The 14499-nt window shown below is 38.8% G+C and overlaps 1 protein-coding gene across 5 annotated transcripts in view; it reads left to right on the forward strand.

Moving 5' to 3' along the window:
• Positions 1 to 14499, forward strand: part of TAB3 (TGF-beta activated kinase 1 (MAP3K7) binding protein 3) — a 63095-nt gene that overhangs the window by 25130 nt on the left and 23466 nt on the right. For 3 of the 5 annotated variants that reach the window (XM_087813577.1, XM_087813579.1, XM_087813578.1), the window contains 3 exons: positions 4802 to 4992; positions 9634 to 11074; positions 11914 to 12074. In XM_087813577.1, the coding sequence (XP_087669703.1) occupies positions 4891 to 4992; positions 9634 to 11074; positions 11914 to 12074 (1704 nt within the window). In that variant the 5' untranslated portion in view covers positions 4802 to 4890. Of the gene's footprint in view, positions 1 to 2677; positions 2747 to 4801; positions 4993 to 9633; positions 11075 to 11913; positions 12075 to 14499 lie in introns of all 5 variants that reach the window. The other 2 variants (XM_087813576.1, XM_087813580.1) reach the window with 1 other exon arrangement.

Consider the following 14499-nt stretch of genomic DNA (forward strand, 5'->3'; position numbering starts at 1 on the left):
TGGTTGAATTCGCAGATGCGAAAGTCAAGATTACACATGGCCAACCGTACATTTATTGAAAAAATCTGCATAAAAATGGACTTGCGTGGTTTAAACCCATGTTGTTCTAGGGCCAACTATATATGGACAAGAATAGATTGTTATGTTTTGATCTGTATCATATCCAAATATAAGATACTATATGACAGTGCTTCATTTTTGTTGTATTCCGTGGGCTGAAATACAAAAATATAGTGTAGAACATTATTGTAAAATTAAGTTTTGTGGGGTTTTTGAAAAGATTTTTTTTGAGAGAGGGAGAAACATCAATGTGAAAGTGAAACATCAATTGGTTGCCTCTTGCACACCCCCTACCAGGGATCGAGGCCTCAACCTGGGCATGTGCCTTGACTTGGAATCAAACCAGCAACCTTTCAGTGCATGAGACAATGCTCAACCAACTTAGCCACACTTGCCCGGGCTAATTTTAGCTTTCTTAATGTGGCTACTAGAACATTTAAAATGACTCACATTATATTTTTATTGAAAATGCTGCCTTAGAGTTTCAGTGACTTGCCAAGGTAGGACTCCTGTTACTCTAGTTAGGACTCCTATGACTGCTGTAAAATTATAGATTGCCTTATTGGGAAAAATGGAAGTAATGTTTGATCAAAAAGGTGGATAATTCAAACACTAAGAACTTTGAAATAATCTTCATTGATTTCAGAGAGAGGAAAGGAGAGGGGGAGAGAGAGAGAAAGAGAGAAACATCAACGATGAGAGAGTCATTGATCAGCTGCCTCCTGCACGCCCCCGATTGGGGATCGAGCCCGCAACTCGGGCATGTGCCCTGACCGGGAATCGAACCCCGATCGCCTGGATCCTAGGTCAACGCTTAACCGCTGAGCCGGGCAATAATTTACATTTTAAATTAAAGCCTATATTGTTAATCTGGTAGAATCTCTCAGCATTTCGGACTTGGGATGTTTTTAAAGGGGCAAACTGGAAAAATATACCCACTGATTAAGTAGCCTAAACTCATTTTTCTTTTTTCCTAAGCATTCACAAATTGTTCTATATAGGTGATCGCTGATAACCCAGTATTTTATTGGGATGGGTGTGCAGGAGGTAGGGGGCAAGGTTCACCTAAAGGTTCATCTATAAATTTTTCTATCTTTCTTGCTAGATTGGTTTAGTATAGTAAAATTAATTCTTGTCTGGCTGGGTATGGCTCAACAGTTGAGCATCCGGGTTCAATTCCTGGTCAGGGCACATGCCCAGGTTGTGGGCTCAATCCCAGTTGGGGGCGTGCAGGAGGCATCCAATCAATGACGACTCTTTCATCATAGTTGTTTGTATCTCTCTCCCTTCCTCGCTCTGAAATCAATAAAGATATATTTTTAAAAAATTTAATTCTTTTTCATTTAATAAACATTTGAGCAGATACTAGGTAAGGCTCTGGAAATGTAATGGTGAACAAGGCATAGCCCCTGATAGAACTACAGGCTTTCTGTTTGCTTTTTGTTTTGTTTTGACTTTTAATTTGGAAATATTTCCAAACTTACAGAAATTACAGGAATAAATATAGTACAAAAGAACACTGTATACCCTTTACCCAGATTCACCTACTGTTAACATTTGTTATTTGCTTTATAATGTACCGCCTCTCTATGTGCATGTATGTGCATACATATTTGTGCATACACACATACATACATTTGAGAGTAAGGTACAGATGTCATTCCCTTTACCCCTAAATGTTGCATTGCATAATTCCTAAAAAGTAGGGATATTCTCATCTATAAGGACAGCACAGTTATCAAGTCAGTAAACTTAGTAAATTCAATAAATTTAACATTAATAGAATACTTTTTGTAATCTACCATCTACATTTCAATTTTTTCAGTTGATCCTTTCATTTATTAAAATATTTTCCCCATTTAGTATAAGATTCAGTCTAGGATTGGGTATTCAATTCAGCTGTCATAGCTCTATCTCCTTTAATCGCTGATATTTTTCTAGCCTTAATCTTTTATGACACTGGCATTTTTAAGATGACATTACCACCCCCTCCTACCTTCTGCTTTTTAAAAAATCTTTATGAGGTTCATCTCTCTGTTTTTTGATTTCAGAGAGAGGAAGGGCGATAGAAACATCAATGATGAGTCATCATTGATCAGCTGCCTCCTGCACGCCCCCTGCTGGGGATCTAGCCTGCAACCTGGGCATGTGTCCTGACAGGGAATTGAACCGTGACCTCCTGATTCATAGGTCAACACTTAACTACTGAGCTACACTGGCCGGGGCTGCTCTTTTTTTTTTTTTTTTTTTTTTTTTAAATAGAACATGTCTCATATGGGATTTGTCTTTCCTTATGAGTCGTTTCAGGTTATGCATTCATGACTGGAATACTATAAAGTGATATGTTCTCTGGTTATCACATCTGGAGGCATACGTTGTCCATCTGTCCTTCATTGATGGTGTTATTTTATTCACCCAGTCAAGATGTTTCTCAATTTATCCACTGTATAGTTAAATTTTTTCCCCTTGCAACTAATAAGCAATTCTTTGGGGAGATACTTTAAGACCATTTATATATCCCTCATTCAGATTCCCCCCTAGATTTAGTATCTATTGATGATTGTTGCTTAAAGCAGAGTCTGTATACTGTGATGGCTACAAGTGATGATTTTTTCAGTTCCAGCACTCTCTGCATGTTTACCAGTTGGATTCTACTGTAAGGAAAAGCTCTCCCTTCTCCACCTATGTAAGTGTGTATTTCACTATTATTGATATGGACTCATGGGCTCCTTTTTTCTACAGGCCTATAATCCGTTACTGTCCTTAATTATTTTGGTGCTTAAATTGTCACAGATTTGGCCAGTGGGACCCTCTTTAGGCTGACCCATAAGTCCTGTGACCAGCTCCCATTATTTTTTGAGCTCTTCCTCACTCTCTGGCATAGCAGCACATTTCAAGTAGAGCTACAGTTTTATATGAGACCCTTTGGTACACAAGTGATTTCAGTATAGTGTGTTCGGTACTCCCGTGAGGAGCACAGCCTGACGTGGTAGCACAGTGTAAGGTCCTCTAGCCTAGCGTAGGAAGAGAGGCAAGGCAGTAGGACTAAGGCCGAGGGTGGGGTGGAGGGAGTGTCAGTGGAAGGTGCCACCAGTGCCAACATGTAGGGTATCAGTATGGCTTGGAAAAGCAGAAGGGAGGGAGGAAGATAGAAAAGTGCCTCAGGCAGATTATGATCATGGGCTGATGCCCTGAGAAAAGGTGGCGCAAGGACATCCATGCAAAGGATCACACATGCTGTTTGGTTTGGAAAGAGAATGTACGAGACATGATCAGATTTGCATGTTAGAAAACAAATACTCCGTCTGTGATGTGGAGGAAGGCAAGACCTATAGGGAGATGAGCAGGAAGTTGATTAGAATATTCAGACATGCCCTGAATAATAGTAACTAATGTTTCCTGACTTACTACTGTTTTCCATTTAAATTCTACTGTTATTTCCATTTTACAGATGAAGCTTCAAAGGCCTAAGGATTGAATATCTTTTCTTGAGACTAATAAATGCCCGAACCAGGGTGTAAACCATGACCCACTTGATTTCACACAGTTTAGTTGGTTATGCAAGAACGGGAAGTCACACCCTGGTTTCTAATTTTGTTAACTGAGGGGTAACATTCATGGAGAGAACAGAGAGTGTTTGTGATAGAGTTCCTTTTTGGATATAGTGACTGATATCTTTGGGCATATTCTTATGGTGCTGTGTTTTAGGCAGTTGGTTATTATGTGTCTGGAGTCTTGGAGAGAGTATGATGCTTAAGATACCAATTTGGGAATCATCAGCCTTTAACTGTTTTTGAAACCTTAGTAGTGGGTGTGATCACTGGGAAAAAACAGCTAGAATGAGAAGAAGCAATTTAGGGCAAAAATGAGGGGAACATTACTGTGATGAGAAGTGGGAAGAAACCAGGCTACTATGATGTCACAGAGGCTGCAAAAAGGAAGGAGTGGCCTGGCTGGGCGTGGCTCAGCGGTTGAGCGTCAACCTAGGATCCAGGCAATCGGGGTTCGATTCCTGGTCAGGGCACATGCCCGGGTTGCGGGCTCGATCAATGACTCTCTCATCATTGATGTTTCTCTCTCCCTCCCTCTCCCTTGCTCTCTCTGAAATCAAAAACATATTAAAAAAAAACTGTAAACAACTCAAAGAATTCTAACAAACTCACGTCTTTCTCCTCCTCCCAAAAATAAGAACTATTCCTAATATGCACTTGACAAGTTTTCACTTGCTCAAACTATACAAATTTTAAGAAACACTGTGCCAGATGTAAAAGATAGCTATTTAAAAAAACAACAACGGGAGAATATAAGGCAAACAGGACAAGCATGCTTTGTGGTGATATTATCAAGTCTTGTTTCCTTATTTTATTACTTCAGCCATCAAAATAATTATGCTGCTTTAGAGAAGTGCTGTGATGATAGCCCTTGGGAAAATGAGTGATTATATATAAGTATGATTTTTCAAGGCTAGAAAAGTATAGTTGCCAAGTAATACTACTATGTATTTTTAATGTAGTTGCCTTTGTTTGTTTGTTTGTTTGTTTGTTTTAAATGATTAAATGAAATTGAAGTTTGAGGGGTTTTGGCTTTTTTTGTAATATGTGGCTATATTACATCAGAAAGGTCTTTGGCTAAGTTGAATTTGTCAGTTTTCCAACTTTCCATTTTAATATATTAATGGTTTCTATTTGAATAAAGTGACATATGTAATTAAATTTAACCATACCTTGATTTCTTTTCATAGAAAATGACTGCGGTGTTGGAAGACCATTGCTATTGGAAGGCCGGTTAGCATCCATTTCCTAGAGAAACTTGACCACCATTTGCTCTGGCATGGCGCAAAGCGGTCCACAGCTTGATATGCAGGTTCTCCTTGACCTCCGACAACGTTTCCCTGAGATTCCAGAGGGCGTGGTGTCTCAGTGCATGTTACAGGTAGATTAACCACCAGTGATAGTGATTAAGCTACATATTTCCTTACTAGAGGAGCTAGCTTTGTGTGTGGCGACCAGAACTCGGTTAAATTTTCTTGTGTAGGGGGAAGGAAGGAATGACATTTGGAGCAGGATTTCTCAGCTTTGGCACCATCAACATTTTAGGCCGGATAATCTTTGTTGTGGTGGTCTGCCTTGTACATTGTAGGATGTTTAGCAGCATCCCTGACCTCCACCCACTAGATGCCAATAGTATCCCCACACTTGTGACAGCCAAAAATGTCTCATTGACATTTGCAAATGTCCAATGGAAGGCAAAATCTTCCCCATTGAGAACCACTGATTTATTAGAGAAAAAAGCAAATGTAGCCCCCCCGAAAAGGTAGTAAAAAAGATTCTCCTCACATTTCAATTGCTTGGGCTGTCATAAGACCCCAAAACTGTAGAATTGAATTTTGAATCTCAGATTTATAACTTGTTGGACTATATACTTTTGAGTCTATTTTTAAAAGTTTGTAGAGTTCACTCCCTTTCTTACTGTTTTTCTACTTGGTAAATGCCACTAAGGCCACTTTCTTTAGTTTAATCACATTCCTTTTGTCTTGTCTTCTAGTGGAATAAAGGTCTTTCATCTCTGGTAGACCATGCCTTCTGCTCAAGGCAGCAGACTTATATCATCCTTCGGAGGATCTTGGGGTTTTGGGTTATAGTGTTTCCCTATTTGGTTGACATTTGGGAGCAGCACTTCTTGCCTACTGGATTCCCTCACACAGTCAGTTCAAACTCTACCTTATTGCAGTATGAGTGGCTCAGGATATAGCCTAGGCCTGTATACAGTTGAGATTAATTACGAATAGAGAGACTCACAGTAGAGTGGTGGTAACAGAGGTGCTTCCTTTGTTTGCAAGCCGCCCTACTAGGTGTAGAACTTTGGGCTTCTGGTTTTAGCGTTATAGTTTCTTTGTTTTCTCTCACACACATTCCCAGTCTGAATTTCTGCTCTTTAGCCTCTTATTTTGGCCTCTGGTAGAGTAAAGGTGATACCAGACAAAGTGGGGGTTCCTCTTCTCCACTGGGCGCTGCTGGGGGTAGACTTCTTACTCCTGTGCAAGTCTCAGAAAATTCCTTTTCTCGGGAATTTTCTGAGACTTGCACAGGAGGATGAGTGGTTTTTATTTGCGTGGAATTAAGTCCCCGCGTTTCCAAATTCCCATTTCCTTCAGTCAGTCATAGAAGTGTAGCTGGGGTTTCAGTAAATCCAGAAGCAAAGCCAGTGTCCAGAGTTTCCTTTCCATGTTGGAGACAGGTCCAGTTCAGTATGAGGCTAGTTGCAGTCCATTAGTCCATTGTGTGGGGGCAGGGAAGCAGGAGCAACAGAGCCCCACAAGCCTACAGTCACATACGTCCCAAGCCAGCCAAGAGCATAAAAGAGTGAACGTCTTTGTTCAGGGAATTAAGTATCCCAAATCTTCATGCACTTGTGTGGCCACGCCCATTCAGGCCAAAGACCTCTGTTCCCAGGTGTGACTGATGAAAAGCACCTTCCCTAGACATCCCAATTTTACTGGACGTGTGGCTACCTTCCTTTTGTCCAGTCCCTGAGTGTTTTGCAGGGAACATGCCTGTAATGTCTGGCTTTCCCTTTTTCCTTTCCTATTATTAATAATTAGCTAATTACAATGGTATCACTTATTTTCCACTGGAGTGAAATCAAATGAGGCTCTGGTTTAAAGCACTGGTCTTTTTATTTTATTTAGTCCTTTATTACCTGTATTTTTTCATGGCTTAGTGTCTTCATGTAATGGAACTATAAATTCAACTCAGTGAACATTTGGTGATAACTTTTACATTGTCCTTAGTCTTACTTTTTTGTTCCTTTGGGATTAATAGAGTTAACTGATACGGAACTTACCTCCTACTGGGTCTGGAAATACATGGTACCTCGGTAGTTTTCATTTAATACATAAGCCTTACAGCCTCTCTCTGGGCTATCATCCCTCAATTTAGGATCACTTTTTGAGAGTATGATCCTTTTTTGCATTGATGCTTTCAAGAGTATTCATATATTTCTTCATAAAAATTCTGACCTCTTTAAACAGTTTTGATTTTTTCATGTTTATTGTTTGAAAAAAGTTTTTTTATCCATTTTTTTTCTTTTTAAGACATTTACCAGGTTAAATATGACATTTGAATCTATTAAAATATCTTTTTTATGTGATTTAAAATTTTTCTTCATAGGAAGATTTACTCAACTTGTCACTGTAGACACATTTGAAATAGGCTGACAAATCCAACTTTGTATCATTTTTAGTTTGGATCCTTTGTGCAAGAGTACTAATTAGGCTACCTGATTCAATGTAGAAAACATGAAATTTCAGGATCATTAATAAAAATGTCAGATAGTAAAGTGTTCATGACTGCTTTAGGTTTCAAATAAAACTCTTAAGTTTGTGTTCTTCCCTTAATCCATTGGTTTATAAAAATACTTTAAGGAGATAGTTTTATTTTCACTTTTCATATTTTTCCCCCTTCAGTTATGTCAGTGAAATTTCTAGTTGGCAATCAATTTGAATCCTTTGGCTCCAAATTTGCTTAATATCTAGCTTTTCTCCCTTGACCAGTGCGATTTCCAAGAAAGATAAGAAAAAACCCAGACTTTGAGTTCTGATTATTTTCTTCTTAAATTTCAACATTATGGTTTTCCTATGGCTGAGAAAGTATTTTTAAACGTATTTGAATTTGAGTATCAAAAGTTTTATATAAGGAAAAAGATAAAAGTTACCTATGGAATTTTCATAACACCAGTTTAAATTTCTGAGAATTCATTTTGCAAAAGTTTGCTTGACCAAATCTTTGTACTTCCTAAAGCTTTATAGTAATGTACTTTTGGGCTAGCATCCTCTCCCTTGAAGTTTTTGTGTTTTAGGGGAAAGAGCACTGGAAGTCAGGAGACCAAGAATCTAGCCCTGGCTCTCTTGTTAACTAGTTAAGTGCTTGTTGGCAAGCCGTGCAATTTTCTAGGCATCACTTTTCTTATCTGTAGATGAATTGCATTGGAGTAGATGAACCCTAAGAGTTCTCCCAGCTCTAAAATTGCAGCATCGTATGTCCTATCTTAGATTTAACCTTATTTGGTTCTCGGTAGAAGTATACTTTTCCGTAAAATAAATATATGGTGATAGGTATGTGTATATATTTATGAACTACCGAGAAGGTGATGATAATTGAGGGATGTTAATAGATTATTTCTTTTCTTTTAAACTTTTGAAAAAAATTTTTAAAATTGATTTTGTGGAGCCCTGGCCACTGTGCCTCAGTGGTTAGAGCGTTGACCTGCGCACTGAAGAGTCATGAATTCGATCCCCACCCCTGGTCAGGGAGCGTGCAGGAGGTAACCAGTTGACGTGCCTCTCTCTCACATCAATGTTTCTCTCTCTTCCCCGCCATCTTCCCTCCCTCCCACTCTCTCTGAAAAGCAATGGAAAAAATATCCTCGGGTGAGAATTAACAATAAGAAATTTGATTGGGTAGGGGAGAAACATTGATAGGAGAGAGATACATCTATTGGTTGCCTCCTGTACATGGCCTGACCGGGGATTGAACCCTCAACCTTCCAGTGCAAGGGATGACACTTCAACCAGCTGAGCCACACCGGCCCGGGCAAGAAACGTTATTAGATTATTTTAAAGACAATGAATAATAGTGTTTTAAGCTAATAAAATAGTTGTGAATTTGTTATTTTAATGAAAAAACTAACTTATATCTTAAAAAAAGGAGGAATCCTGTTAGTATTTTCATTACCGTCGATTGGAACATCTGAAATGTTTGTGTGCTATTACCATCTTTGTGTGTGTGTAACTCAAATGATTTTGAAAGTTGACCTAGTTGCCTTTCATTGGGTAAAAACTCAAAGACTAGACTGTAGGAGTGTGAAGAATTTCATTAAGTCAGTCAAGACCTGGTTTTGTGTTAAATTGCCATAACTTTGGCGAAGTTATGGAGCCATAGTTCAAAAAGTGGACTTTTCTTTTTTACTTATTTCTTTGTTTAGTTTAATCTTTCACAATGATACAGACAGTTGAAGTTATAGAGGGATACCTTTGGTTAAAAGAAAAGAGTGTTTTAGAATTTTTATTGTTTTTACTCTAGGAATTTTTATTATAATTTTTTTCTCCTTTTGTTCAGCTCCTTTAGAAAACTAAAGCATGGTTATTTTCATGTTTATCAGTTTAAATATTAATGATGGCTATTACTTATACTTGTATATTTGCAGCAATTGTGGTGAAGCCAAGATTAGCCCAACATTTTAATTTGTTGAGATGCAACAAGTATAAAATGAGTCCTGGAATTGGAGTCAGAAAAGTTGGGCTTGAGTCACAGTGTTCCTTAGTAGGTACTTTATTTTTCTGTAGCAGTAGCAGTAGCGGTAGTACTAGTCATGTGAGCGAAATGTCTATAAAATAATATGAATCATTTGAGATATCCTTTTCAGGATAGATAACCATGAAGCTTTTTGTGCTTAAAATACTGTTCTCTGTTTATTCTGTAACAGTCATATTTGCATAAGTTGGGCAAAGCTTGACTTCCACTATTAGGATTTGTTAATTTTGCTAATGTTACTTTTACCATTTTTCTCCCCTAGAATAACAACAACCTTGAAGCCTGTTGCCAAGCCCTTTCCCAGGAGAGTAGCAAATACTTATATATGGAATACCATAGTCCAGATGACAACAGGATGAATAGAAATCGCCTTTTGCATATTAACCTGGGTATCCATTCTCCTGGTAGCTACCACCCAGGAGATGGAGCGCAACTTAATGGTGGTCGAACACTGGTACATAGCTCAAGTGATGGACATATTGATCCACAACATGCAGCAGGTAAACAGCTGATATATTTAGTTCCGGAACCTCACTCGGCCCCAGCTGTTGTGGCTGCTACTCCCAACTACAATCCATTTTTTATGAATGAACAGAACAGAAGTGCAGCCACTCCTCCTTCACAGCCACCTCAACAACCATCTTCCATGCAAACAGGATTGACTCCATCTGCTATGCAAGGGCCTTCACCACCACCGCCGCCACCTCCTTCATACATGCACATACCTCGGTATAGTACAAATCCAATTACTGTTACAGTATCCCAAAACCTCCCTTCTGGACAGACTGTACCAAGAGCTTTACAAATTCTTCCACAAATTCCAAGCAATCCCTATGGGTCTCCTGGTTCTATTTATATTAGACAGACATCTCAGAGTCCATCAGGAAGACGAACTCCTCAGAGTACCCCATGGCAGTCCTCACCACAGGGCCCAGTGTCTCATTATAGCCAGCGTCCTCTACCTGTTTATCCGCATCAACAGAACTATCAGCCTTGTCAGTATTCTCCCAAACAACAGCAGATCCCTCAACCTGCTTACCATTCGCCGCCTCCTTCTCAGTGTCCTTCACCCTTCAGCTCTCCACAGCATCAAGTGCAGCCTTCACAATTGGGCCACCCAAGTTCCCACGTCTTTATGCCACCTAGTCCTTCAACTACTCCACCTCATCTGTATCAGCAAGGACCTCCTAACTATCACAAACAGGGAAACCATTCAGTAGCTTATCTCCCATACACAACATCTAGCTTACCCAAAGGACCCATGAAGAAGATAGAAATCACAGTTGAACCCTCTCAAAGGAGTCCTTCACCTATCAGTAATCAGCCGTCTCCACGGAATCAGCACTCACTGTACACGGCCACCACTCCACCTTCAAGTTCTCCTTCAAGAGGGATATCCAGTCAACCAAAACCTCCCTTTAGTGTCAATCCTTTGTATATTACATACACACAGCCAACTGGACCTTCATGCGCTCCATCACCATCTCCTCGGGTGATACCAAACCCAACTACAGTTTTTAAAATTACCGTAGGCCGAGCAACGACTGAAAATCTTTTAAATCTAGTGGACCAAGAAGAACCTTCTGCAGCCCCAGAACCTATTCAGCCCATTTCAGTGATACCAGGCTCGGGGGGAGAAAAGGGAAGCCATAAGTATCACAGGAGCTCTAGTTCTGGATCAGATGACTATGCCTATACACAAGGTAATTCTATCCCTTCTATGAAATTTAATCTTTGTGGTGGGGTGACAATCTCCTATTCAAAATGAAGTCATTTATATTAGCTGTTCGGTTTTAATTAAATGTTTAGTAGTATTCATTAAATATTGGGCAGTAGCACTGCTATTAAGAATAGGGTTAGTGCTTGAGGGCCATCTACAGACTTAATTTTAAAATAGAAAAATGTAGAATAGTGACCTAATAAGACATTTTTTTTAGGAACAACAGGCATTGGGAGAAAAATATAGACAAGTGAAATCGATACTGTCAAGAATACAAACTACAGAGTGGGGAAAAAGAGGTTTATAGAGGGTCAAGCTCCTCAAGGTGAAAGAATTGGAATCTTTTCTGTAGAGGATGGCTTAAAGGATGTGATGATATTTATAAGTTGGCTTGGTAATAAAGAACACTGTTAGATTAGTTAAAAATGGACCCAACTAAACATACAGGAGAAAAGAGTTTTTTAAAGGCCTGTTCAGATTGTTTGAAGACATCTGAGAATTTAGCATTCTTTTAGTATGTAAGAAGGGAAGTAATTGATTGTAATTCAGTATGCCTGGTATTTAAAATGAGGAGAATCTTAGGGAAACTTTGGATGTCAGAGCAAGAGGGATGTGTAGATGATGTCATTTTGGCAGCAGTTACAAGCTAAATTAAAGCAGATATGGAGGTAGAATAGCATCAGAAAGACATGAAAGTAAATGCCAGCTCAAGTTGGATGACAGGGTTCCTCACAGGTATTCTGTACGTTAGCTGTGCATATGGAACTTTCCCGGTCACTTGTTCAATGTTATTCTCTGCAATTTATCTGTAACGCTATATAGCTTTGCTGTTACACCAGCGAGCAAGGATGGAGAGGTTAGCAAAGCAATTGAAACTTGAGAAAGAGGAGTTAGAGCGATTGAAGGCTGAAGTTAACGGTATGGAGCATGACCTAATGCAGAGACGGCTCAGAAGGGTCAGCTGCACCACTCCGATTCCAACGGTAAGTGATCTCTTGGGATGTGTTGGATAGGCAGGGGGGTAGGGGGTGTTCCTGGCAGTTTTTTGTTTTTAAACAATGGATGAAGAACTTTTGCCTTCAATGATTCTCATCAAAATAATTTCGTGCTTTATTTTTTTTCATATGTATGAGTTCCATAGGCTTATTAGTATTTTCAAATACTGACAATTATAATCAAGCTATAGATCTCATTTACAAAAGTTGCTTTCTGTCAAAATAGAAATGAAGAGTGCACCCTTAGCAAATATTTTATAAATTGTTCTCATGTATTCATAGCACATTACATATATTTTTCCAAACATTTAAAAATTATTTTTCTAAGTATATTAATTCAGATGAGGTACAATGAGATCAATATGAATTTTGGGAGTGTTGACTATAGACTGTTTTAAGGCAGAGCAATTTTGTTAATTAAGTGTAAATAAATGTAGAAACTAAGATAGCGGTATTGACAACAGTCTTAACAGGAACTGCTCTAATGAAAAGATTTGGATAATATATTTTTAACGTGTCGGTTAATATTTAATAAAGATCTTAAACAATTCTGAAAAATTTGAACAAGCCTCTAAAATCTTATGATATCACAAACTTTCTCTGATCCAACCACTTATCATTTCACCTTTTAACATTCAGTCAACGATCATATTTTAGTTTGTGAATGTGGTCCAGTGCTAGGTTCTTAGTGCATACCTGCTAGTGGAGAAATAGATATCAACAGATAATACAGTGGTAAGTGCTCTGTATGCTCATGGTTAGTGATAAGAGAATTCGTACGTTAACTAGTGTCTGTACGTACTCAATGCACTTCTCTGCTCTCTCATATTCCTCCTGCTGGAATGCCATTCTAAAGCTCTGCATGTACAATCCTGTTTTTCAGGGCTCAACTCGATCTCTACTTTTTTCAGAGCCATTCCTCATTTTCTTAGCCCCTCTAAACTAAGGATAATCTCTCTCTCAAAGTTTCCAAGTTTAGAGAAGTGGGCATATATGTCTGGCCTCTTGCAGACAGATTGAAGGAAAAAGGGGTGAGGAACCACTGCCCTAAACAGTATAATATTGCTGTGTAAGCAGAGAGGAAAGGGGAAGGCATTTTAGAAGGGAAAAGAACATGAGGCAATGACTTGAAGTCGAGACAGAGACTTTCAGGAAGCAGCAATTACAGTTCCCTCCCTTTAAGCTGAGATTTCTGATGTCTTAACAGGGTCATGTGCATAGGTGGAATGGGGCTTACGCCTTGAACTCCAGGTTGAGGTGTTTGACCTTTATTCTGCTGGTCATGTGGAACTAGTGGATGTTTTTGAGAAACAGGCAGTTTTTGTTTTTAAATATTTTTTTAATCCTCTCCTGAGGACATACTTAGAGAAAGGGAGAGGGAGAGGAAGAGAAACATCGATCAGCTGCCTTTCGTACTTGCCCTGACTGGGGATCAAACCCACAACCCAGGTATGTGCCCTGATCCGGAATCAAACTGGCAACCTTTGAGTGCACAGGGGGATGTTCAGCCAACTGAGTCACACCAGCCAGGACTGAGAAACGGACATATTTAATAATTTAGTGAAATTTTTTCTAATGTTGAAAACTTGGAATATTACTAAGTTATCTTTAACTGAAAGGTGATATTTCTGTCTTATTTTTTCTCACTTGAAGTCTTAATTGAATCCTCTGATGAGGGGAGATACTGAAGAATGTAACACATAGGGAAACTACCTATGGTGGTTGGGCACAAGTCTTTTAGGTACTTGTAGGGCATAAACAAATTTTCATAGCATATGTTATTTTCTCTAACAAAACCATATAAGCTTTAAATAGCAGCCCTTTACTGTGTGATAATCCCTGCTAAAAATAAAGCCCTATTGGTTTTTTGTTGTTGGAAGTAGAGAACTATATAATGTAGCACAGGTTGGTGCTTTAAAAAACCCAGATTTTAGATGAGAGCTTGTATTGATGAGACTTCTTTAGAAAAAAGTGGGAAGTTGTTAAAACTGCTGACCTGGGTTGTAATTTATTTTATAAAAAAAGTTAAGAGAATTTCAAAGATAAATAAAATAATGAACTCCCATGTAGCCATCACCCAGTTTCAGAAATTGATAATATTTGAGGAGTGAGAAATTTGAATGTGATTCCCCTGTGTTTCTGCTGCCAGGCCTAGAGTAAAATGGAGGACTATTAGGAGTGCATGGTTGAGGGACAATTACAGTTAAGACAGTGAGCTCTCAATTCAGGTGTGAATTTGAATCCTACTTCTGCTGCTCTCCTATCACTCATATATCCTTGGATAAGTAACCTTCTCTGTGCTTCTTATCTATAATATATGTCAGTACCCATCTGATGAGATTGTTGTTATGATTAAATAACACATTAAACAATTTCTATAATGCTCAACAAATAGTATAAAATTAGGGTTGGT

This window comes from Miniopterus natalensis, chromosome X, assembly GCF_054644295.1.
Source record: "Miniopterus natalensis isolate mMinNat1 chromosome X, mMinNat1.hap1, whole genome shotgun sequence".
Taxonomy (NCBI): Eukaryota; Metazoa; Chordata; class Mammalia; order Chiroptera; family Miniopteridae; genus Miniopterus; species Miniopterus natalensis.